The sequence below is a fragment of the Cavia porcellus genome, unplaced genomic scaffold, assembly GCF_034190915.1.
Source record: "Cavia porcellus strain 051 isolate PalLab524CR breed Dunkin Hartley unplaced genomic scaffold, mCavPor4.1 scaffold_22, whole genome shotgun sequence".
Taxonomy (NCBI): domain Eukaryota; kingdom Metazoa; phylum Chordata; class Mammalia; order Rodentia; family Caviidae; genus Cavia; species Cavia porcellus.
In genome coordinates this window covers 14399480-14426265 of record NW_026947505.1, presented here as the reverse complement: position 1 = coordinate 14426265, position 26786 = coordinate 14399480, and the positions used below count along the sequence as shown (strand labels likewise).

At 39.4% G+C, this 26786-nt stretch overlaps 1 protein-coding gene and 1 pseudogene across 1 annotated transcript; both read right to left on the bottom strand.

Moving 5' to 3' along the window:
• Positions 1–3745: 3745 nt before the first annotated feature.
• On the bottom strand, positions 3746–4775 carry LOC100715881 (trace amine-associated receptor 6-like; annotated as a pseudogene).
• A 10094-nt stretch (positions 4776–14869) lies between these two features.
• LOC100723086 (trace amine-associated receptor 7a-like) lies at positions 14870–17968 on the bottom strand. The gene is made up of 2 exons (XM_023564513.2): positions 17952–17968; positions 14870–15905 (listed from the first exon to the last, which is right to left on the bottom strand). The coding sequence occupies exon 2, from the start codon at positions 15899–15901 to the stop codon at positions 14870–14872; it is 1032 nt and encodes a 343-aa protein (XP_023420281.2). The 5' UTR covers positions 15902–15905; positions 17952–17968.
• Positions 17969–26786: the final 8818 nt, after the last annotated feature.

Below are 26786 nucleotides of genomic sequence, written 5' to 3'. Positions count from 1 at the left end.
TAGTTACAGTTTAAATGTAAAACCTCCCTGCAAATGCGCACGCACTGGAGACCTGTAGCACTGCTACAAGTGGAGTCTTGGGAAGGTGATTCAACCACTGCTACTTTCATTCTTTGATGAATTAATAACTTGATGGCATTTTTCTTTTATTTTTTTAGAATATCCTGCAGTATTCTCTGTACAAAAGAGAGGAAAAGAAAGTGCTCTAAATGGTATAACTGCATGTAAATTTAAGTGTATAAGATAGACAATGATATTACTGAGTTTTGTTGGGTCATTGAACAGAACTGTTTGCAGTCTCACTGTTTGAATGTCCACTTTATATGCTTTAATCTTGTAACTTGAACAATTATTTCTAAGATGACAATATGTAATCCATTAACTAGTGATTTCCTACTGTTTATTATTTTTCTGAAATTCTGTATAACTTGTACCCTTTTTCTGCTTTTTTTCCTTTTTCTCCTTAAATTAAAAAAAAAATAAGTTAAAAAAAATAACTTGATGGCATTATTGGGAGAAGATCAAAGCTGAGGGCCTAGCCGAAGAGTGTTGTCTGGCAGTGTGCCCTGAACACTCTGCCTTGCCTCTTGCTGTTTCCTCTGTGGCCTGGGCTCACCCTCTTTCTGTTTGTTTGTTTGTTTTTCTTTCCATCAGGTCAGAATCTCACCCCTGCAGTGCCCTTCTTCCGTGGTGCTTCTGCCTCATCACAGGCCCAGATACAATGGAGTCAGCTGATCATGGACTGAAACCTCTGAAAGTATAAACCAAAATAAAATTTAACCTGCTATTCTTCCTCTAATTCTCAGGGTTTTTTGTCACAGGGGCAGTAAACTGTGGAGCACACACTTCAAATGTGACAGTTTTATTTTGCCAGGTAACATTTCTTGAGAAGTTATTATGTGCATGGTATGAGGATAAAATGTTGGATGCGAAAGTTCTGAAACATCAGTGCTGCAACCAAAAGCTTCCAGTCCAAAGTGACATAAAAAACTACAAATAAGAACATGGTGGTGTAAGATCAGTTCTCCAGAAAGATACAAAAAAGAGCTGTGATATCCAGAAGAAGTCATAGTCGAATATTTCTCAGTGAATCAGTATTCAAGAGCAAGGTCTGAAAGCTAGACCCGGACAATTTAAGATGTAATTCTTCTGTTTTCTTGCATTCCTGGGCACATGCCTCATCTTCTCTGCAGTCCAGCTTTCTCACCTATAAAAAGGAGCTAATGATAGCCCTACCCATGTAACAATCGAAGAGGATAACCCTATGATCAAAGCACCTGCCATAACATTCGGAAGGAGCTCTGTCAGTGTGACAATTGCGAAGACTTAAAAGAGAAGTGGCACTGACACTGTTTTAAAGGTTTAAAAAGGTAGAAAAGGAAAAGAAATACATTTTTAACTGACAGATCAGTTTAAAACCTAATATCTACTATTAAAAAATGAAAATTACCTGCACTGAACTTGAACGTTTACTGAAAATATCCCTAAAAAGGTTCAACAAGTGAAGGATGTTGACGTACAAATATCTCATGTTCTCTCATGTGTGCAAGCTCAAAGCACACAGACTAGAACCAAGTAGTATAAAAATTACTAGAGCATAAGCAGTGTAGGAAGGAAGGGGCATAAGGAAGTTGTGTGACAACTATCAAAACACAGTTAAGTAAAGGGAGTTCCAGTGTCTGCAGCACTGCGGGATGATCGTGATTTACAACAACCAAGTACCTGCTTTAGGAAGACCTGCAAGAGCATTCAAAGAAGAAATGATGAAGAGGTTGCTATGTCACGACTGCAAGAACAAGACAATACAGGACACATAATTTATAGGATAATTTTATAGTAATCATCCAAAGAGTCAAACACAAAATGTGCAGGAAACCTATCCACACACTAACGACCTCAAAATCCAGCAAGGGCATGTATCCCATGGCAATGTCCTAAGTAGGTCAGTTTCATGAATCTGTGCTGGGAAGGCCCAAAGGTCAATGATGGAAATATAAAGTCTATGTCAGCAGGGTGAAGCATCTGTGCCAGCAGGCCAAGGGTGCTGCACTGGAGTCAGGAAGCCACATGCAAAGGAAGGAGCAGAACTCCCCTGAAAAGTACCACAGCCGTTCTCAGCGACAATGCGGTCCCAGTCTTCTCTGACAATGAGAACAGCCAAGTTCATATGAGAAAGCCGCACTGACAAGCTTCTCCTGGAGATTAAACAGCAAACATCTTCCTTCCCCTTTGGAGCTAGGAAGCAATGTGCAAAGTAAGCTCTCCCAAAGTGAACTTCAGCCATTCTCAGCAACAAGGTCCCAAGCTCCTCTGGTGATGAGAAGAGCCAAGTTTGTATAAGGGAAAGGGCTTGACAAGCTCTTCCAGGAGAACCAACAGCAATAGGAGAATCAACAATAACCAGGAGAACTAACAACCAAAAGAATCTCCCTCTCTGGATCTCATTTTTATCTTGGCAACAGTCTTCAGGTGGGCCAACCATACTCAGCACCACGCTAATTCAGTTCTGCCAGTTATTACAAGTTTACGACCAGTTAGTTATCAATCCACCATAGAGGAGGACATGTTCATTACCTTACTTTGATCATAAGTATTAGTTACTTTTCTTGCTCATTGTTAAGACAAAACACCCAAAGGTAGGGCAGCTATTTACAATTTCCCACAATTTCAAGAAAAGCAGTCACATAATCACTTTAATGTCATTCTGAAAAGTAGAGGGAACTCTGTCTAGAATCCACTATAGAAAAGGAAATGGTGACATTAAATTCAGTAACATAACAGTTTGGTCAGCATGGTATCGAGATGCCATCAGGATGACACACTAAGATCTACAAGATGGAATAGATTTAACTGTTACCCAACAGAATCCTTTGGTAAACTACTATATTTATTTTTATTCGTAATATCTGTGCTACATAATAACTTCATTCATTTTGAGGAATTGATACATATACATATTATATCTTGATCTGTTTTCCTTTTGGTAGGAGGATGAGACAAGTGTTTGCCATATAGCTCAAGCTGACTTGAACTAACTATGTAGACCAGGCTGGCCTCAAACTTGCAGCCATCCTCCTGCCTCAGCTTCATGATTGCTAGGACTACAAGTATGCACCAAGGAGTCAGCCTATCTTGATCTTTTATAATCTACCTCCTCTTGCATCATGTTCTCTGCCTCCTCCAGATCCCCTTTCTATAATCCCCTCTTTGCTTCCCACCATCTCTCTTTTGTTTTTGCTCTATACATTATTTATATTTTGGGTTTCTCTGATTTCAGAAAGCATACAATATTGAACCTTGCTGGATTTATTCTACTTGGAATAAAACACAGAGGAAGTAAGAACCCAGTCAAGGACATCCATGCATAAAATTTTTAGCAGGCTACAATAAAATCTTTGCAAAGAAAGAGGAAAAGGAATTAATGGAGAACAAACATACTCCCCAGGAACATATCACAACAACTGGCAAGTCAGAGGATTAAAAAGGGAGAGAAGGAAACCTCTGCAGGGAGTGGGGTGTCCACAGATATGAAGCAATTAACAAATGAGAATCTAATAATCATTCCTCTAGTTCATAATTTTGGACAGCAAAGTGCAAATCTTAACAAGACTGAAAACACTAATTTTTCCTGTCTAATCTGAAGAACAGTTTAGTCTTCCTTATTCTTCTTCCTTGATTTTTAAAATTGTACTTCTTTTGGAACCTTTACAGGTCTCATCAACTTTTTCAACCCAATTGCTTGCATTTATTCTGATGATAAATTCATGGTTGCTGAACGGTTCTTGAAAACCTACCCACTGAGAATAACTGCAAGAGCTTTCTTAAACCATGGGTAAAACAGAGCACGGATCAAAGAATTCATCGCTGAGTTATAATAAGCACACCAAACACAGATCTCATAAATGTAGGTGCGAGTGATGAAGCCCATGAAAGCATTTTAATGAATTGATGCTGTAAGGTAACCAGGAGACCATAAAGGCTACCACCGCGATGCCCAAGGTTTTAGCTGCTTTTTCTTTCTCTCTTGTCCACTCTGGCTTTGTAACTTTCGGAGGATGAGTCCCCTTTGTTACCCGTGTTCTCAATCTTTTTAGCTTGCTGTCTAGCCACAAGGAAAATATGACTATACAGAGTCATCATAACTAGGGTAGGTATAAAGAAGACAGAAAATCAATCAACACCCAGTTCTGATTTACATCTACCTGGCAGCGTCCTACGCAGTCGAGGGCACTGGTTAATTCCTCCAGCCCATCGTCATAGACTGCCGTGTAGAACACGGCACCGCTGTACACCAGCGGCAGAGTCCAGGAGACAGCGATGCAAATGCCTGACACAGACCCCGTGAACTTGGTGGGGTAGACCAGGGGGTCGGTAACGGCCATGTACCTGTCCACGGAGATGAAGCACAGGTAGAAGAGAGAGGAGTAGCAAAATGCCACATCACAGCACGTGTGGAAAGTGCAGAAACTCGTCCCGAAGTACCAGCAGCTCTCCACGGACCTGAGCATGCTGAAGGGCATCACGGTGACTCCCACCAAGAAGTCAGCGCAGGCCAGAGAGGCGATGAGGAAGTTGGTGGGTGAGTGCAGCTGCTTGAAGTGCAGGATGGAAGCCACGACCAGGAGGTTTCCTAAGACCGCCAGCACAGCCCCACAGCCGAACACCGCGTAGAGGAGCGCCCGGGGGCCAGGCGTGTAGGGGGTTTTCACGCAGGACCCGTTCACAGTGGGGAAGCAGAGCTGCGGGGCTACCGGTGGGGACCCGTGGGTGCTCATGGTGCCGTAGTGTGCGGGTGCCTCTGACACCGAAAGAGCCTAGGCCTGCAGTTTCTCAGTACTCTTGGGAAAGGAAGTCCACATCAGTCCATCCCAATGAGGAAGGAATGATCAGACTTTAACACCAATCAAAGATTTCAGGCTTTCATTTGTATGTAAATTCTCTTGGAAATGTCTTCTAGAAAAATAAAATCCTAAGTGCTTTCTATTTTCTACAAGGTTAATGGAGATGAACTTCAAATAATAAGTATCTTGGTAATTTGATTGCAAAAATTCCCTTTCACTCATAAATATGGTTTTGTCTGAGCCATTATCACCGGTTTGGGATCATTTCTGCAGGGGACACATTGCTTCCCATGGATTTAAGCCTTTTGTAAGATTGCCTGAAGGATTCAGCCCATGCAGCTGTCCAGAAGCCAGGCATGGGAATATCCCGGGGTGCAGTCCCTGTAGGGCAAGGTGTGAGTTTGTAAGATTGTCTTTTTATTGTGATTGTTAGGATATTTATTAAACAAAACTAATTTGCTATTTTACAATACATTCAGTTACATTTGTGGATTCCAGGTAAAGATTTCTTTCTCTTCCTGTGTAGACTATAATCCCTCCCATGTCCCCTAAGGTTATATGACTTAATGACCTTACTGGATTCTTAGTAGGGAGATACGATAGGGTGCAAGCTTTCGAGGATAACTGGGATGTTCCTTTCCTGTTAAGAAACAAATCTGCATCTGCAATAGCTACCACAAGAAGGAGAGGTCAAATGCAGGGTTGGGGGACTGGAGATTGGTGAAATATATTGTACAAAACCATTAAGAAACTACATAGTGTTTTTAAAAATTTTAATATTTTTATTAGTACATTTGACTACATAATGTTTACATTTTCTTTGGAAAATTGGTACAGTACATAATACAGCTTCATTTCTCTTTTTAAATCCCCTCTTCTTTCCCTTCTTCATCTCTCTGTTTATCCTTGTTTCTCTCTCTCTCTCTCTCTCTCTCTGGTGCATGTTCATAATATCTCATATTTACATTCTTTTTATTGAGTTGTTACGTGTACGTAACGTGTCTCCATTTCTTTCTTTATCTTCTTACTTTCCTCTCACTTGCTGCTCTCTGCATCTCTTGAGTCACTTACCCTATGAGGACTAGCTGCCTCCCTCCTTCCCATGAGAGGCATTAACCCTGATGAGCTGCCCATAGGGAGGACATCGGTTCTTCTCTAAGGAAGATGTCACTTTGAGCACCCCTGAAACCTTTCTCTTTCCTGTGAAAAATGAACATTGAACTCTCTGATTACACAATTGTTTGTGTTCCTTAGTGATTGGACTTGCTGCTCCTAATGTGAAAGAACTAAAAAAAAAAATGAGCAGAAAGTAGAAATATTAAAAGTACTTGAAGTACTCACAGCCCCGGAATAGTGGAGCACTGCAGAGCAGGGAAAAGCATCTCCAGCCTTCCTGAAAATGAATGCGAGGCTCTGAGTGTGCAAGGCCTCAGTTTAGAGAGACTCATGAACTTTCTTTCTGTAAAGACTGTGAAGCCCAATCACTAATTAATAAAATTAACACTTTTACCCAAATGTTTTTTCCTATCCTTCCTAGTATTTTCTGAGCACCTGATTCTGTGAAGTGATATCAGTTGCTCACGTAGGCAAAACCCTATGCCAGCCTCTCTTGACTTGAGTGCTATGGACATCTGAGGATGATAGCCCTTGGGAACAGGTAGCACTGACGAGCATCCACGTTACTACTCACAGATGCCAATAAAATGCCCCTTATGCCAGTCATAAATGTTGACAGACATTGACAAATAAACTCAGAGTGAACAATTAATCTTCACTGAGTCTGTTATTATACGTATTTACTGTAAAAAAAGACACAGAGATAACGATTACCTTGGGTAGAGAAATAATTTTATACCTCCCTTCCCATCATTCTAAGATTTGGTAATTAGTTTATTTCTCTATTCTAAACATGCTAAGCGCACACCTCTGATGAGTACTAAGTAATGAGAGAAACATGATATTCATTTTCTTGAAGGTTGAGATCTTAAGATGGAAATATGGGTATTAGTGCAGAGGTTGAGCTAGACTGGATTTTAGACGTGTCCCTGGGATGGGTAGAGCACTTCTGTGTGTGCCTGGCCATGGAGGCATGGTCTTGGGCTATGTCTGGGCCTCTCACCCCTTTTGCAGGGGCATTGTTCCCCTGCTCTGCTTCCCAGGTGCCATTAAGTAAGAGCTTTGCCTGCCATGTCCTGTGCCATGCTGCTTCTGCAAGGAGCCAGTTGACCATGGGCTGAAATCACAAGCAAATTAAACCTCTTCTTCTTTATGGTATTTACATTGGGTGTTATATTTTACTTATGGGAAAACTGACTAATACAAAAATGGTAGCAAAGAAGTGGGGTCATGGCTGTGACCATACCTGACTAAGTGGTCCAGAGCCCATTGGAGCTGGATTGCAGGGTAGAATTTAGAAAGGTTTGAAGATGTTGGGTAGGAAAGCCTTAGAATACTATCATCAGAGTCTGATAGGTGGTTCTGATCAGAGCTCAGAAGACCAGAAATTTGATAGCAATCCACACATTAAAGACCAAGCAGAGGAGGATTCAATGTGAACAGGACTCAACTGAGAGCCAGACTACAGGCCATGTGCGTTTTTGCCAACAGAAATTTTGTACGTATTTTCCCATGTCTTAAAAGTTTGCAGGCAACTGAGGTTAAAAGCATTAGATTAAATAATCTGGCAGAAAAATTTCAGACCAGCCTGACTGTTAGGCTGTGTCATGGGTGCTGCCAGCTTACTTTATATCAATTTATAGTGAGAATAAAGGACAGAAGACAGCATTAAAAAATGAAAAAAATTATTTTGGCTTCAATTAGGTGAAGTTGGGGCCAGAGAAAGTATGAGTAATAATAAAGAGATCAGTTTCATTAAATAGACACCACACATTTGTACAGGGTCAAGAAAAAGATGCTTTGAGGGCAACTTAGAAATGATGGAGCCCCCCACCCACTGCAGGCTGAAGGGTACAGAAATGTCGGCATTTGACTGGGGGAAAAAGAACCAGTGGGACTCCTGCTCAGGAAGACTCTCCAAACTATCAGTTCAAGGGATTCATTTCATGAGGCTCAGGGATCCAGGCACACAGTGACCCCTGCACCATTTCTTCAGGGATCCTCAATACTGTTTCTGTTGACAACACACCTTGGTATCTTTCACACAATGTTGGTTTAACTGGCATGCAGAATGGAAGAGTTGTAGGGTGAGTGCCACCTGTAGGTTAAAGTAGGGCCTTGGAGGCCAGGCAAGAGGTCCTGGAGAGGGCAGTACATCAAGGTGTGGGAAGGAAGCCAGAGGTACAGTGGAGATTCCAGGAAATTTGAGATCCCACAAATGTGGAACACAGCTGAGAAAGCTGCTGGCCTTGAAATCTACTAGTGCAAGACTGGTCATGTGGGCTGTAACTGTCCACGCCACAATATTTAGGTCTCCCAGATTCTTTGAGACTCACATTTTATCTCCATGTGCCCCAAATATGAGATATGAAGTTACAGGAAGTAATTTTTTCTTCATTTGGTCCAATCCTTTTCTATTCTTCCTTGCTGCCTTTCAGAATGGGAATATCTGCACTCTGCTGTTGTACTTTGGGTTTATGAAACTTGCTTTTTATTTTTACAAAGGTTCACATATAAGAATTTTCTTGAAATGCTGGAACTGCTGCATCTTTGAGGAAGGGAAGTTGGTTTACTTGTTATTCATGTGTTAATTGTATTGTTGAGCAAAATCAGCAAAATTATGAACTTGCTACTGTGTTTATTTGGAGATTAATAAGAGTGTACAGAGATAAGTTTCAGTATCAAGCTGACAAAGGTTGGGATGTTGTGGTTGATTTGATTGACTGTAGAGTCTGCCCCAGGCCTTGGCAGACACATGTAGGTCTGTCTGGGTGGGTTATCGCCTTGGGGTCCACATCTGGCCCCTCGCACTTTCTGCTCTGGCCTTCTTCCCTGGCTTTATTTCTCAATCACCATGAATGGCGAAACTTTGCCTTTCATAGTGACCTTCTTCCCCATGATGCTGCCTTCAACCTGGTGAGAGAAACCAGTGACCCTGGTGAGAGAAACAGTGAAATTGTGAGAAAATTAAACTTCTTGTCTTTTAAGTTGCGGGTGTCAAGTACTGTGTTTCAGTGATGAGGCAGCTAACAAATACAAGAAACAAACCTGAAACAAGCGAGTCGAGAAACAGATGCACAAACTCAAATGTAGATCAGCTTGGAAACACGAAATGCAGTACTTGCAAGATCAGTAAGTACAGTGATGGAGTTCCAGACAAAGAAGCTCCCAGACCGGGTTAAACAAAAATGCTGCTCCGATATTATAAGTGTAATAATTTCGATGTAAAATTTTAAGTGCTCTATTTTTCACTCTACCCTTTGAAATTTATGGAGCAATCTAAGTTAATTTACATTTTAATATTTATACTTAGTCAATAGAGAGCACCTTGTCCAGTGCTGAGTGGAATATATATAGAGATTCCTACCAACGCTCTAATCCTCTTGGACAGGTACCACTCTTCCAACATTCTCCATGCGACCATACTCAGTAACTGATTTTGCAGCACATCACCACAGAAATTAGGCAGAGGTTGTGTGCCCAGAGGTTGACGAAGCTATCATCTAGAGGAGGTTCACTGGTAAACTTCTGGTTCTTGCATCAGAGAAAGTTTTGCCTTATTTCTACACTTAAGCTTAAATTTGCAAGTTGATGTAACTCCCAAAGATATTTCTAAAGTAAAAGCCCACAAACTAGACCATCTCCCCAGTGACTGAGAGTGTGAACCACTTCTCATTATGACCAAGAGAAGAAAGATGCGATAATGACACCCATGCAGTTATTGAGAAGTAGGGGAGAGAAGGGTTTCCTTCTCTTAGCTCTAAGGACTGGAAGCTAACTGGTAACTCAAAAAGTAGTGCCAAAGTATTAAATGGTAATGATGGGCAGTGAGCACTGATTATACATGATCAACTTTTCTGCGCAATGGTCTGAGCAGTTCAACAATTAATGTCTCCTGAATCAACTTGATTCTCTACTTAACCCATCTGGGTGTGAAAGTATTTTCACAAGCAGTGCATGAACTGCTTATCTCCATAAGGAGTGCTTCGAGTATGATGAGACACACTGAGAAATCATCTTTTTCCAATTCTCACCTCTAGCAAATCTTTATATATTCTTTCATCTCTTAGTTATACATCATGAAAAATTCACAGTTGTCCAGTAAGTAGAAAGATGCAAGTTTATGAATTGAAAAGTTCAAAATTTCAATCACAGAGTCCTTTAGTTAAAACTTTAATCTTTTCCTATGTGAATATTCTTGCCTTTTCTGCCTGTGGGAGAAGTAATTATAATCTTGAAAGATTTAATTTTAAGTAAATAAACATGCTGTATATTATTTTTAATTCCTCATTTAACTCTTCTTTCCTGCTTCTATTTCCCATGGAGAGAGAAAAATTAAGGAAAAAAGAGCCAAATAATTCTACATGAATTTTTTCTGCAATATCCTGTCCTGTAACTTTTACTTGGCAGACATGGCCTCTGTGTGTTAAAAATCCAAATCACGCTGGTCCACTCACCATAAAACTGAATCCTTCTATAATCTTTGCAGGACCCACCCCCATCTCCAGGAGTCTGAAGATTGTGATTATTTTGGTCTGCACTCCTTGAACAGCTTCCTCATTTCCCATGGGAGGAAGACACTTGGAGTACCTTGAGCTGGGGTATCTGCAGAGTGGGCTGAACATGACAGCCTCCCACCTGTCCTCTAGGCCACATGGAACAGCACCTCTGTTTACTGGATGTCAGCACAGGTTTCCTTCCCCTGCTCCCATCGGGCCACTCTTGCTCTCGCAGTCTCCCCATTTCTACCTTCCATCTGCTCCAGATGAACACAGGGTAGGTTCCCAAGACTACTGAGGAAGGAAACCTGCATGGAAAATACACAGGAACTTCCTACCATTACTTTCTTCAATAGAATGGTACACTGGATGCAGTGACATCAGATGCAAAAAGCTCTTGTTGTTTCCTCCTATGCACAGAAACTCTAACCAGGAGCATAAGTGAGTAGCTGGAGTGGCTCTCCCACATTCACACAGTCTGTAAGGTGAGGATGCTTTCCCCAGAGGGGTGACACCCACCTCATCACCCAGCCTTCATCTGTAAGGCTGTCACAGAGAACTGCCATCGAGCCTCCTTCAAGACTGATCATGAAAAAAGCTCTCAGTGTTCTCTTCCTTCTATTCCTGTGGTATTCTGGAAGAGCTGGATTACATGAAGCAGAGGATAGAGGAAAGAGCAGGGAAAAGATGGGTGGTATCTTTCGTGGGTTAATTAGTTGTCATCTTGTAGCACTCAGTTTAACTGAATCAGCATGGTGCTTGTTGTGGAAAGCCTACCTAAAGATTGTTGCTCACAGCATAAAAAGAGAACTGGGCCGGGCGGGGGGGAGAGACATGGATCTGTTGATTTTCGTAGAGAAACTTGTCATGTGGTTTTCCTGATATGAACTTGGTTGCTCTCATCGTTGGAAGAGCTGGGGACCCCGCTGTTGCTGAGGATGTCTGCAGTTCTTTCCAGTGGGGAGCTCTGATCCTTACCTGGAGCATCACTTACTGGCTCCAGTGCAGATCCGTAAGTCTGCTGGCACAGATCCTAGATCCCTTTGGCACAGACTTTCTGACTTCCACCAATGATCTTTGGGCCCTCTCAGTACAGGTTCTTGACACAGACTTGCATTAGACATTGTGATGGGTTCTTGTTCTGCAGCTGGACTTGTGCAGGACGTTGTCATAGGATCCAGGCCCTCAGCCAGATTTTTTGGATTTCTAGAGTGTGGACAGATCCCTGCATTCTTTTGCATTTGATTTTTTGGGTAAATATTATAAAATAATCCTATAAATGATGTGTCCTGTATTCCCTTCCCTTATAAACCCTGACTACCACAGTATCTTTCCTTTCTATAAGTCCTATAGGCTAAATCTGGATGGGGCCAGTCCAAGAAAAATGAGAAGAGAGATGATTTTAGAATAATGATCACAGTTAGAGTTGATTTTTGAGTAGGCTTTAAATATGGAACTTGAGTGGAAAGCTGTGACGTGTGCTTGGATGCTTGGATTATTATAAAAATAAGGAAAATAGGACAAATAAAGCAGGCTTCCGTGCTAAAGTCGTGATAACCCTAAAACCACTGTATGTGTGTGATGTACGAAGTATGCCATAACCAGAGATTTCAATGAACCACAATTCCTACCTAGATTGAGGGAAAGACGGAGGGATGCTTGGTGATCGGAGAGGCCGAAACCCTGGAGATCCTCCTTTAGTCTCGAACTGGTCTTTCAACATTTAGATCATGAAGAAGCTTGGGAGTTGCGGAGGGAGAAGCCGGAATGGGAAGAGAGCAGCGAGGACTCTTGTGGTGACTCATAGTAGTATGAGTAGGAAGAAAGCTTCTATACTCCCTCCACAAATGCGTGTTTAAGCAGCTCAACCCTGAACATTTTGGATGAGGGAGTAGTTACATATAACCTAATCATCCGCCCTGTAGGCTAACTGTGCCCGTAGTTTCACTTGCATTCCTACCGAAATTCACTTGAAGTGTGCCTGAAATCCATGTGAATGGTAGAGGCAGGTGGGATCCAATTTGTTCAAATCCTCAGGAGGAAATCACACAACCCATCACATAGAGCCACAGCCCAAGGTGGCCAGAAAGGTAATAGCGAGTCTACTGAGTCAGGAAAAATTCAGTGTCCCTGAATGTGCCACCAGAGAGGAAGAAGGAATGAAAGTAATAAAAGCAGATCTCAGCAAGGTGACAGGCAGCAGAGGGCCTGCTTGCTGCCCAAATGGGCAGAAGAGCACAGGGCTATCCTTGACTGCAGCACCCAAGTGGGGCATAGGATCCATCACAATGAATTCAGAAATTAAGATGCACAGTTGCACTAGAGCCAGCCTGGTCCAAGGGAGGACAATTGAGGCATTGCCGTCAAAAGAGAGCTTGCGCCATGACCATTTTTTGGAGCAGATGAGGGAAACCTTCAGGCTCAATCCTGACTCCACAGGCACCCAAGGACCACACGAGCCACTTCTTGTCTTCACAATCCTGACTCACATAGCTGAAGATACATCCTGCATCTACAAAAAAATGCTTGAGCTCATTCCATAGGTGTCTTTTCATTCCAGCATTTTGTGTGTGTGTGTGTTACCAAAGTATGGTCATTTAGGGTCAAGAAGAATGTGGGGGAAACAATGCTATTAGTTTGCAAATTTTCATCCCTTGAATTCAAAATCCACCATCCTACATTTCAAAATCTAACAACATGGCTCTTTCCAGAAGGTAGTTCAAATAAAATTCATGTCTGTGAATATTCATACTCAAATTACAGAATGAGCATAGATGATGCCTACAACATAATCTGATAACAACCTTAAGCCAGAATAACCCATGCAGGATCAAGTTTACTTAATGCAGGGACACACATCTTCATACATACTCCTCAAAACGTTCTACAGTTAGAGGAAAGACACACATGTAATTGTTCCACCTTTATTAACCAAGCACCATTACCTTTCTGTAGTGAAGGTGACTGTTAAGGAACAAAAATAAGAAATGACTTTTTTCTGAGAAACAGTTATTTTGGGGACAAATATGCAAAACAGATCATTAGAATGCAGAAGTAATGTGGTAGATAGAAAGAATCGCCTGGCTTCTAAAAGTGAGAACTACCCAGGATCTTTTGTTTTATAATTTTATGTGCTCAAAAAAGGAAAATTTCTAAGATGCTTTTACATAAGTGAGCTACTAAGGGCAAGTAACAAAATTAAGCATATCACACATTTATCCATAAAAATTAAGTGGCATCCACATGAAAAAGTTACATGCAATCTGCAATCTTAACAATGTTTAGAGGCATGAATTATGTGAATATAACAGTCTCACTTGAGGATAAAAGGCGCAAAGGAATCAAATAATTATTGTACAAAATAACATTTTTTTTTTGCTTTGTCTGAGGACATATCCTGCCTTACTACTTAAAAAGTATGTTTTTCTGTATGGCCCTCCTTTCTCTCTTAAGGAGAAAAGATTTATATGAACACTAATTTTAATGTAGTATAAGTCTGTGGAATATTATAGATAAAAATTGTTGACTTACAATACATCAATTATCTCTTCCAACATCTACAAAGCTTTGCTTATATTTTTAAATGTGAATCACATTGTTCTTCTGAAATAGTTCATCAAAAACTTTTGTTCCCCAATAACTTGAAGCAAGCTGACTTCAGAGCTGACTTCATTCTCCTCCATGAGGGGAGAAGTATTTTACCTCACTCAGTCTCTGAATCCCACGGTCTACACATTCACAGATGACTAGAAAAATATGACAGGCTGAATTTACTCACAATGCCAAATTTTTGCCTTTGCAAATGAAGGAGCTATCTATTTCTTAATTTCTTTTTCAAAGTTCTGAAATTCCCTTTTGCAGCCACAAATTCAATCCCTGTGCAGACTCCTCATGGCTTCACTGAGCAAGGGACAGGCACATCTTGAAATCTGTCCTTGTTGTAACACATTATTATGAATATGTAACAAAAAGAATAAAAAGATGGTACATCAAGGGAGTGAACATAAAACTCAACAGACCACAGAATTTACTATCTTGGGTCCTTTACATGTATTTACTTAAATTTTCCTTGTAGGATGTCACAAGGAATGTATTCCCAACCAGGTAAGTATAGCATAGGGCAGAGAATACCAAGCCTAAGGTCACAGGAAAAAATAGCTCTAAGGCAAATTCCTTTATTACAATGAGACTTAAGTTGATGTCAGCCAAAAGCCTGGGAGGAGATTTATGATGAGATTTGAATGGTATGTTTATTACAGAATTTTGCACCTGACTTTATGTTGGATTATATCTGGGTCACAATTGAAATGGATTCAATTATCTTACATTAGGATCTTGCACGCTGATGAAATTTTCCTCTGTCCACAATGCATAAACTGTGAACCTTTCCATTTCCCAATCTAAAACAACAACCTACTTATGAAACAAGTATATTGTGGAGGAATTCCCTCTAAACAGTTTCCCAGTGACAGTTAGTTTGATAGCTTTTCGAAACCAAGGATAAAAGAAAGCGTAAATCAAGGGATTCATGGCTGAGTTGTAGTAAGCGATCCAAGTTAATATTTCATACACATAAGTGGGTGTGATGAAGCCCAGAAAGGCATCAATGAGGGAATCAATGAAGTACGGCAACCATGAAATCAGAAAAGCTATCACTGCGATGCCCAGGGTTGTGGCTGCTTTTCTCTCCCTCCTGGCTACCCTGTCTTTGTAGCTATCTGATGATGTTACAGTCTTATTGCTCAGATGTTCAATTTTCCTAGCCTGTTGCTTAGCTATAAGGAAGATTTTGGAGTAAACACTTATCATCACAAGTGTAGGGATGAAAAATAGTAGAAAATTGACCAAGACCCAGTTTTGATTGACTGGAACCTGACAGCCTCCCACACAGGTGCGGGCACTCACTAGTTCCTCCAGCCCAGCTTCAGTTGCCTCTGTGTAAAAAACAGAAAAGCTATAGACAACAGCAAGCAGCCAGGAGAAGGCGATACACATGCCAGACACAGAAGCAGTGAACCTGGTGGGATAGACCAGAGGGTCAGTGACAGCGATGTATCTATCGATGGAGATAAAGCACAAGTGGAAAATAGAGGAATAACAGAAGGAGCCATCAAAACAGGAGTGGAGTTTACAGAAACTGTCCCCAAAGTACCAGCAGCTCTCCACAGACCTGACCATGCTGAAGGGCATCACAGTTGTCCCCACCAAGAAGTCAGCACAGGCCAGAGAGGCAATCAGAAAGTTAGCTGGGGAATGGAGCTGCTTGAAGTGGAGAATGGAAATCATGACCAGCAGGTTTCCCAAGACAGCCAGCACAGCCCCAGAACCAAAGACCAGGTAGAGGAACAAGCGGGGGCCCAGGGAGTAGGGAGCTTTGACACAGGATCCGTTCACATTTTCATAGCACAGCTGGACGGCTGCAGGAGGGTTTATGTCACTGATCATGATTCTGTTTTATTACCTGAGAACATTGTTGTCTCTTTGGCTTAGTATGCGATTATTGTTTTGAAAACCTTCAAAAGATGATAAAAAAAAATAGGTCAATTATTATGAATGTACTTGCCCCTTGTTCTTTATATTCATAAACCATTATTCTCATATTTAGAAGATGATTAATATTCTTATGCAGTAAAACTACTACATTTCTAATATATACCCAACTCTTTCAAGATTATGTTAAATAATATTCATATCTATTTTTAAAGTATTTCTCAACACAAAATCATGAGCTCAATCCCAGTACAAAATACAAAACAAGCAAACAAACGAACTAAAAAACATTTTCCCTTCATTATACCTGGGAAGTGTCTTCAAATGCAATGGTTTCCTTTCTGAGGCAGCTTTTATTAGGATTCTTATCCTAATTAATAAAACAGGTGACTGCCCTAAACACTCTGTTTCCTCAGGGAAGTATGTAGTTTAATTACTACCAATTCCTAAGCTGCTAAGATTGAATCCCTTAGTGCAGCGAGAAAAAAATAAAGAACTTTTACATAACTGCTGTTTATGCCACAGCCCAGTCTATGCCCCTGTAATCTGGTGATGCCACCTGCCATTTTCATAAGTTGAAATTGAAAATACTATCTGTCATCATAAACCTTTGTCTAAGAATCTCAAGACCAAAGTGTTCAAGCTTATTATTTTTTTTGAGATCTTTTCATATTGTGAGAATTACTTAATATTCTTGACCAGTGGTCATTAAAACTCTTGCATGGAAGTTGTCCATGCTTTCCTGCTCTGATCTGTGTTACAGAACTACTACGAAGTCATGTAGCAATACCTGGTATCTCTGGTTAATCCTAATTTCAGGTCTGAAGAGTGAGGGAATAAACATGTTGCCTCGTGGAGCTAAAATAAAGAAGAAATTGGAAATGGAACTAATATCTAAATTTTGTTTCCTTGCTTATATATTTGTTTAAATGAGAATTATTAGAAAGATATTTTTTAAATATGGAAGAATGTTCAAAATGTGGACATTTTATTATATGACATGATTTTACCTTAGAATCTAGAAGAGAACAAATCTAGACCTTTTTTTTGGGTGGGGGACAGTGTGCCCAGGTTTCCCCAGTACAGGGAAGACAAGGCTGCGCCACCCAACCTGACTTCTCACTTTGCCTTTGATAAGATTTTTGTGACAAACCACTGCTGGAAATATTCTATAATTTGACTTTTGGATATCAGGATAAAACTTATTAAATGAAAATTTCCTAATTTTAATATTCTATACTGTAAAATTATTTTCACTTTTGTCATATGAACATGGTGATTCTTTTTAGTTTAGTCAATGCAACATGCAGTATTTTAACACTTTACAACTTTAAAGAGCTAAAAATGTAACATGCTGAAATACATTTATGGAACAAAAAGGCAGTAAATACATTTTCATAGTCACACCAGTGATTTTCTATTCCTCGTTTATTTGTAAATTTTCCACTTTAGTATGAGAGATGTTTTCCTTTTATCTTAGATTTTCAAGATTTAATTTATTAATCAGTTTTTTATAGTTTGAATTTAAGATGTAAAACAATGGTTTAATATCCATATTCAAAGTGTAGTGATTCATACAAGTTGTTTCCTGTATCATCACCTTGCTTAGTTAATGCCTCCTTTCTCAGGGACTAGAATATCTATGAGCTACCTTGATTTTTAAAGTGATAATAAATATTTGAATGGTGCAGTAAATATTTTTCCAAGTTTTGTTGTATTTTAACTCTGTAAGTGAGGTTACTAGATCTGCATATATTCAAATGCAGCACAAAAGGAAATGATACTAAATAGCTAAAGATGATGAGTACTTGTAAGGTAATAAAAAATAAAAGTTTCTAGTCAGTGCAATCAATCCTCTCTGTAAACTAAAATAGTAACCAGGAGCCAGGAGGACCCTGATTAAAATATGCCACATTTACCTGGACTCTCCTCAGAAGCCCCCACTTACTGTCCAGAAACCCACGGGACTAAGTTTCACTGGTGTCAGTTTCCTAGGACCCCCAGCCCTCCCTTCTGGTTCCTCATAGATCCTGAATTTGCAGCCTCCCCATACCCAGCCCGCTGTGCTGACATGGAGCCCTGGTATCTGTTTCCTGTCCTGCCACCTGGCACGTCACTCTTTTCCTGTTTCCCAGGTTCCACAAGGAATTTGAGCTATGTGCTGGTTCATTCTGTGTCCATTGCACATTTTCTTCTTTCTCTTGAGTGGAATGTTCCTCTTGTCCTCTTATTCCAGGCTCAGAACCTGTGGACTAGTGTCCAGATGGGCTCTGTAACAACCTGTCACTCCTCTTCAGAAGATACACAGCTGGAACAGATTTTCCTGTCAGCCTCTCACACTTCTGACTACAGAAACAGAACCTGGGAGTCAAAGTAAATAAGAAGGTCATTTATCAAGAACAGATCTGGACAAAGGGAAAGGCTGGTTCCAGAAGTCGTGTGCATAGGAAACCTAGTGAAGACTGCGGGAGTTTGCCAGTTCCCGTTTCTAGTGTCACTCATGTTCTGAACCACTGGCAAGTTCTGCTGTGCTGACTGCTGGTGTTTTGTGTTAGCTCACCTTTGCCTTCAGTCCCCAGTGTAGGGAGCCTTGTCTATGTGGTTTGTTAGCTTATGCAGCTCTCAATCCTGGTAACAGAAGCTGTCAGTATTGATACTGGACTATCTCATACTCTTTGTCTTTCTCACCTGCCATCCCTCTACGTTTTTGACCCTTGACAATACAATTTGAAATATGTCAACCATGTTACCCATAAAATTGGTTTTTTTAATGAAAATAATATATGAGCATTTTCCTTAGGTCTTGCTGATATACAAAATTATGCTCAATATTTGTTATAAAAGGATTAAAAACTTCATTAGAAACCAGTAAGCTTTGCATAATTTTGACTAGTGAATACACATGTAAACATAAGAAATAGGCATATTCAACATTATTCCAATGTTATTTAGTTGCATTCACAGAATATTCTATATGAGTTCCAAAATGATTTGAATGAATTCAGGGTGAGAAAACCAGGAGATCGGCCTCTGCCTGCCAAGTGCCGCCAATAGAAACCCCCTTCTTCCATGTGCCCAGTGGAGGTCAAGGGAGACAGACATATCCACCTCTGCCTGCTGTGCACCGACACCAAAAGGTCATGTCCTGCAGGTGGTTAGCATGGGCAGGGAGAACCAGCAGATCTGCCTTCAACCTCAGGGAGCTGCCAGTAGAAGATTTTCCTGCAGGCAGCCAGCAGGAGCAGGGACACACAGCCAGGTAAGCATAGGCCACCATTGGAAGCCCTTGGTTCCCTCAGGCCACCATCACCTACTAACAGAATCAGACAAACACACTCCTATGTGTCTGCCACATGGGAGTACCAGTGTAGAGACAGCATGAGAGAAGCAGCTCCATCTCCAAGCACCCCTGATCATCAGCAAAGCCTCAGGTCTAGAGAAGCCTGCTCCACGCCCTGCTGTCTCCCTGTTAATCTGGAATTAGAGGAATCCAGCGCCTGTCTAATCCCCCTGCACTGCCTAGGGGCAGCTGACATGGGAAGTGCCTGGGCCCCACAACCAGCTTGAAGGGAGGAACCCAGGAGAATGTCAAGGTGAAGGAGCAAAAACCAACTGAGACCTCTAGCCCACATAGAGTAAGTGTGGGAGATACAGTCATGGAAAAAAACAGAAGTCACACACCTGAAATCTCTGAGAGGATAGCAACTGACGTAATGAAACAATTTCATGAGACTGTAAAACAAGTCAAATCATAAATAATGTCTCAGATAAAAGATGAAATCACAAACATACTGAAAAAATTGTTCAGCAGGTCTAATGAAGATAGAGACAGTAAAGAGGACCACAGCCAAACGATGGAAAGCTTGAGTGAAAGTAAAAAAAGAATTACGTGCATGAAACAGATTCAGAGAGATGCAAGAAATTATAAATTCAACTGAAAGCTAGGAAAACCACTTGAAAAAGCCTGAAGATAGTTTTCAAATCTTGAAGACGGGATTGCAGCTAGTGATCATGAAAGGAAAGATCTCTTAAAACTAACACAGAATCAGGAAATAACAACTCAACAGCTGCAAGATGATGCAAAGAAGTGTAACTTTAAAATGATAGGTGTAGGTAAAGAAGCAAGGATAACACAAATGAAATTAAAAAGCGATTTACAGATGTAATAGAAGAAAACTTCCCAAACATGGGAAATGGATCTGGCATGCAGATAAGTGAGGCATATAGGACTCCAACTAGCCATAATCAAAGGAAATCTACACCCAAACATATAATTATCAAGATCTCAGGAATTTAGCAGAAGAATAGAATATTAAAAGCTGTTAGAAAAAAGAGACAGATCACCTATAGAGGAAAACCAATCAGAATCACAGTAGATCTATCAACACAAACCATCAAGTCAAGAAGAGTTTGGAGTGAAGTGTTTCAAACTATGAAAGAAAACAACTTGCAACACAGATTGATCTACCTTGCAAAATTAGCTTTTAACATTGATGGAAAAATAAGATACTTCCATGAAAAAGAACAACTGAAGGAATTCATGACTACCAAACCAACCTTACAGAGAGTGCTAAAAGTTATTCTAAAGAGAGATAAAACTGACCACGGTTCCAGGAACACCAGCAGAAGAGGGTTAACAAATAAGACAGGCAATTGAATGACGGGGAAAAGTGGAAGGCCAACAACAGGAGGATAGCAAGGCAGAGACAAGCCAAGGTATGCTGGTTGTAGCCATTAATGTAGATGGCCTCAGGTCAGCAATAAAAAGAAACACAGGGAGAGTGGATCAAGAAACAAGATCCATCAATACAGTGTTCACAAGAAGCACATTTAACTGGAAAGGAAATTCATAGACTGAAAATCAAAGGAGAGAAAACAATTGTTTCATGTGACAAGAGACCAAAAAAAAAAAAAAAAAAAAAAAAGAAGCAAGAGTAACTTGTCCATCAATCGCAGAATGGATAATAAGAAAGATATGGTATTTTCATGCAGTGGAAAGCTACCCAACTATAAAGTGGGATAATATCAAGGCTCCTGTAGGTAAATGGACACAACTGGAGATCATGTTCATGGTTGAAACAGTTCAAACTCATACTTGTGAACCCTAGCATAAGAAACAGAAAGTGTTAATTGACTTCAAAATCAAAATAGTTAATGTAAGAGCAAAGAGAAAGAAATAACTGGAAGGGAAAGGTGAAAACTACTGTTAATTTCTTATTGTCTTATCTTGAACTCTTGCATTGTTTACACAATTTTGTTAGGTTTGGTTTTGTTCTGTCGTGTTTTGTTAGATTCTATGCTGTCAGATGGTAGGGGCAGATATTTTGAGTATAATGGAATATATTTTGGTAATCATGATTTCCTATTATATTGCTTTGAAATCTTATAATGCTTTCATTCTTTTGTTTGATTGGTTTTATTCTGTTTGCTTGATTTTATTATGTTTAAAGGAATGAACAACTCTTTTGAAGAAAGCATGAAATTATGGTAGCCATTGCTGATTTACTATCATCTTGCTTTGAAGTCCTACCATGCTTTTGTCCTTCTGTTTTGATTAGTTCTATCCTGTTGTGGTATGGTTGATTTTATTATGTGTGATGGTATAGATAAAGTTTTTGAGGAAAATGAGATATTTTAGTAACCAGTGTTTATTTCCTGTTACTTGGTTTTGAAGTCCTGTAACACTTTCTTCTTTTGAATGGATTTATTCTATATTGTTATGTTTGATATTAATGTGTGAAGGTATGCTCAACTATTTTGAAGAAAACAGACATTATGGTAGCTACTGTTGATGTCCAATTGTCTGGTTGTGAAGTTCTGTGTTGCTTGCATTATTCTGTTCTGATTTGCTTTGTTCTGTTCTCTTTTGTTTTATTTTCTTTAAAATTAAAAATTAAAAAAACACCAACATGATTTTACTGAATCAACAGTATCAAATATTCCAGAAAGTAAAATATAAAATTATACCTTACATTTTTATACTCTTAGAAATTATCCAGAAGAAAAGACAAAGACTTCAATGAAGAAGAAGGAGGTGGCAGGTGGTACTCTGCCTAATTCCATGCTCACTGCATTAAAGTAGGGGCTTGAAACTGCAGAAAGACAGTCAAAACTGGCAAACCCATTGCATTGTATGCAAAAGCATACCAGAGGAATGGCACAGTGGATGCAGGGGAGTATAATGTCTGGTCAGTTATTCAGGTTCAGATGTTCACCAGGAGAAGGTGATTGGATAGTGGTAATCTAGGCAATGGACCAATTGAGCTCAGAACTCAGAGCAACTTCAGGCCAGCTCCATCGAGTGAATCTTGGTGACAGAGTCAGGGAGGCAGGTTCACAATGACAAGGTGCTGGATTCAAGTCAGCAGGAGGCATATGGACTGTTGTAGGTGAACTCAGCTTGTTCATGCTCACAGCTAGACATCAGCCTGAATTGCAATGGAATTAAATGTTCAGGCTTGTTGGGATTACCTACTACCCTGCCATAAAGCTATGACCAGACTTTGTGGGATTACTCAGTTCAGATCTGGACTCTGCCTTCCCACTTTATCTAGCAGTGACAGCAAGGACATACCTTGAAGAGGACATTTTATTTCATTTTGTTCTTTTCTTTCTCTTTTTTATTCATTGTTCTTTTTATGTGAGTGTGAACATGGTTTCTAGATCATTTTGTTGTTTTGTTCTGTTTTTGCTTTTATTTCTTCCTTTTCCCTTTCCCTCTTAGCTTTTTGCTACTTCCCCAAGGTTTCCATAATCTTCCTTTGTCCTCTTGCCTTGATTTTAATCTCCTTCTTTTCTGGTATTTCTATTTTTTCCCTGTGGCACTTTTACAATTTTTTCTTTAGAGTCAACAGTCATTTTGAAGGTTTATTTATCGCATACAATTTTATAGTTCATTTTACATTTTGTTATACAACCATGAATCTATTCCATACAGTTAAGGATGGAAAATTAATATTTACCACCATTTGTTATTTTGTAGGCTGTGTTAAATGTCAGTGTTATTGCTGTTTATACCCGGTTAGCCAAGGTTACATAATTGTAATCAGATGTTTTTCCTGGTATATCAAGACTGAGATTGCTGAAGGTTCATAAACAATACTATATAGGCCAATGTCAAAGAACGAGGGGCTGGTTCAAGTAGGAAGCAACTTCTCATCTCCAATATATTAAAGAGGTATGATCTTGCAATGGACTCAAAGTCCAAACAGAGCCTAACCTGGAAGACTTCTCTGTAAAGTAGTCATATACTAAGAGTTGTAAGCACTAGTAATAAAGCTGCTCACCATAAGCAACTTACAGACATCTACCCATGCCTTAAATTTTTAAAAATAGAAAGTGAGAAGACACTTAAAATGCAACCCCAGACTTCCAAATCAGAAAGACAAACTCAGGGCAATGAAGTAGAACAATCTGAAAGCCAGTCATCTAGGCTCTCTAAGGTGGTCATAGTGAAAGTAACAAAGCAGATGCACAAGGCTCTAGAAAAAATCAAACCATAAATGATTTATCAGATAAATATAGAGATGGTGTCCATAATGAATGGCATTCTTAATGACTCCAGAGCAGATACACATAAAAAACAGAGAAATTTAGGAAAATGAGAGCAATCATGAATGCTCAACACAGGAAAAAAAAATGGAAACCATAAAATAAAATTGAGCAAATGTCAGGAGATTAAAACTTCCAGAGAGCATACACAGCAGAGTGATCCAATATGAGGACCGAATCTCATATACAGAAGAAGGACTGTGATTAGCTATGATGAAAAGAAATACTTTTTAGAAATATCAAGGTATCACAAGAACTAAATCCAATAGCTTCTACATAATGCCAAGAAGAACCATATAAATTGAATTAGAATCAAAGAAAAAGCAGGAGATAGTGCAAAGGATATAAAACATCTGTTCACAGATATCATGGCAGAAAACTTCCCTAGCAGGGAAAAAGAAAGTCATATAGATAAATGAGACATATAAATGCCAATTAGTCATGATAAACAAAATCTACAACAGTTACATAGTAGTCAAGATTCCAGAGATTCAAGACTAAAAGAGATTATGCAAAGCTGTTAGATTAAAAAAAAACCTATAAAGGAAAATCCATCAGAATCACAGCAGATTTCTCAACACAAACCCTGAGGTCAAGGAGACCTTGGATTCAAGTAGTCAAACTTTAAATAAAAACAACCCCAAATCAGACTAATGTACACCTGAAATTGATAAGAAAGTAAGATACTTCCATAATAAAGAACATCTAAGGAAATTCATGAACATCAAACCAACACTCCAAAATGTTCTGAAGAATACTCTAAAAGAAAGAGATAACAAGGATTACAACTCCATGAACACCAATGGAATAAATTCACCAGACAAGGTAAACAACTAAAAGGTTTGTTTTAAGAGGGGGAGGGAGCCAACAACAGGAAGATAAAATAATAAGAATATGTTGATACATATTAGTTTTAGCCATCAATATTAATGGTCTCAATTCAAACAAAAGAAACAAGCTGGCACAATAAATCAAGAAGCAAGATTCAACAATATGCAGCATACAAGAAACACATTTGATCCAAAACAAAATTCATAGATTAAAAGTCAAAAGATGGAAAATGATATTCCATGACTCAGAATCCCAGAAAAATAAGGGCAACTATTCTACTTGCAGACAAAGTGAATTTCAAATCAAGACTGACTGAGAGAGCCAGAGAAGTTCACTATATCCTTGTAAAAGGAACAATCCAAGAGGAAGAAGTAAAAATCATAAACATACATGCGCCAAATACCATTGCACCGAACTGTATAAATTACTAGAGGAGACATGGAACACCAAATAAGTGCTACAATTGTATTGGGGTACCTCAAAACCCCCACTATTACAAACAGACAGATTAACAAGACAAAAAATCAACAATAAAATACAACATCTGAACCAAACCTGTGAACAAATAGACATCTAAGAAGAGTTCCACCACACAGCTCTGGAATATACATTCAGATTCTGAAGAATATACATTCTTCAGAAATAGACCACATACTATCTCATAGGACATGCTTAAATAAGTGCAAAGTAATCGGAAGTATCCCATGCATACTATGAAAAATTTGTGCCATGAAATTGGAACTCATGGACAAAAGAACCACTAGAATTTTATAAACATACAGAAATTAAATAACATTCTTCTGAGCAATCTATTGATCAAAGAATAAATTAAAGTAGAAATTTTAGACAGTTTCTAAAATTAAATGATAATGCCAACACAATATACTGGAACTTATGGAACACAAGTAAAGCAGTCCTATGACAGAAGTTTAATTGGTAATACACATAACAGGAAAAAAGACCTAGCACAAATAAACAACTTAATGTTGAATCTCAAGTTTTTAGAAAAAGAACATCAAGTCAAACCCAAAGCTCTTATCAGGGAAAAAATTATAAAGATTGAGCACAAATAAATGCAGAGAAAACATATCATAGAATGAATTAATTTAAAAGTTGATTCTTCAAGATTAAATAAAATTGATAAACCCTATTCAACCTTTTCAAAAAGTTAAAGAAAAGATTCATACTCATGCAATTTGGAACAAGAATGGTTAAATCAATAATAAGGCCATGCAGATATCCAGAAGATCATCCACATCTACTTCAAGAACTTGTATTCCAGTAAAATAGAAAACACAGAAGACATGGACAGATTCCTATATGCATATGAATTGGCAGAGATGAATCAAGAGATTCTAAATGAATTCTAAATAACCTATGTGAGGCAGTGACATTGAAGATGGAATTTAAAAACTTACAAACAAAGAAAAGACACAGTGTAGGTTTTCTGCAAACAAAGAGAAAAATAAAAGGACACACACCAAGAGTCAGCAAGATGGCTACTGTCTGGCGAGCATAAGCAACCAGCTTTTATTGAGATAAAGAACAAAGAAACTCATATGGTTCATGTTTGGATTATATAATTTGTTTGCTTCTTTTCCTTATGGGACCTCATATTCTGTTTTTGAGGGTATGTTTCAAGGGTTTCACTTTCTACCAAGACACTGTCAACCTGACATATCCAGGAAAAAATGGAGTCAGTGAGGCTCTCCACAGACCTGACCATGTTGAAGGAAATCCCAGTCGTCCCCACCAAGAAGTCAGCACAGGCCAGAGAGGTGACCAGAAAGTTGGCTGGGGAGTGGAGCTGCTTGAAGTGGAGAATGGAAATGATGACTAGCAGGTTTCCCAAGACAGCCAGCACAGCCCCAGAGCCAAAGACCAGGTAGAGGAGCAGGCGGGGGCCTGGGGAGTAAGGAGCTTTGACACAGGATCCATTCACATTTTCATAGCACAGCTGGACGACTGCAAGAGGAGTCAGGTCACTAGCACTCATGACTGTCTTTTGGTGCCTGAGAAAATTGTCAGTTTCTGTGACCAAATGTGTAATTCTCATCTTCAGCGATCTTCATATGTGAAATACTCAGTAGTCACAAATAGAGTTTTTTCCTTTTCCTTTGTACCCTATTCCTATATTTAAGAGCTAATTAATGTCCTCATCCCATCAAATGATTTCCTTCATAGTATACAACTAATCCACATCTAATATCAAGGACAATGCTGTGCATTTCTCTTTTCAAAATATTTGTGCTCATTATCTACTTCACCACATCTGAGCCATATTTGTCTTCAAAAGGAATGATCTGTTTCTGATGCATGTTTGATTGCTCTCTTTTATTAGGGTTTTTAATCCTAACTAAACAAAACTAGGACAATGCCCCAAATACTTTGTTTCCCTTAGAAAGCTGATTAGTTATTGCAAGCATGTCAAGCTTTTAAGATCCAATCCCTAGAGTGC

Bases quoted from the DNA above. Each gene is read 5' to 3' on its own strand.
- LOC100723086 (XM_023564513.2), bottom strand. From the start codon at position 15,901: ATGATCAGTGACATAAACCCTCCTGCAGCCGTCCAGCTGTGCTATGAA.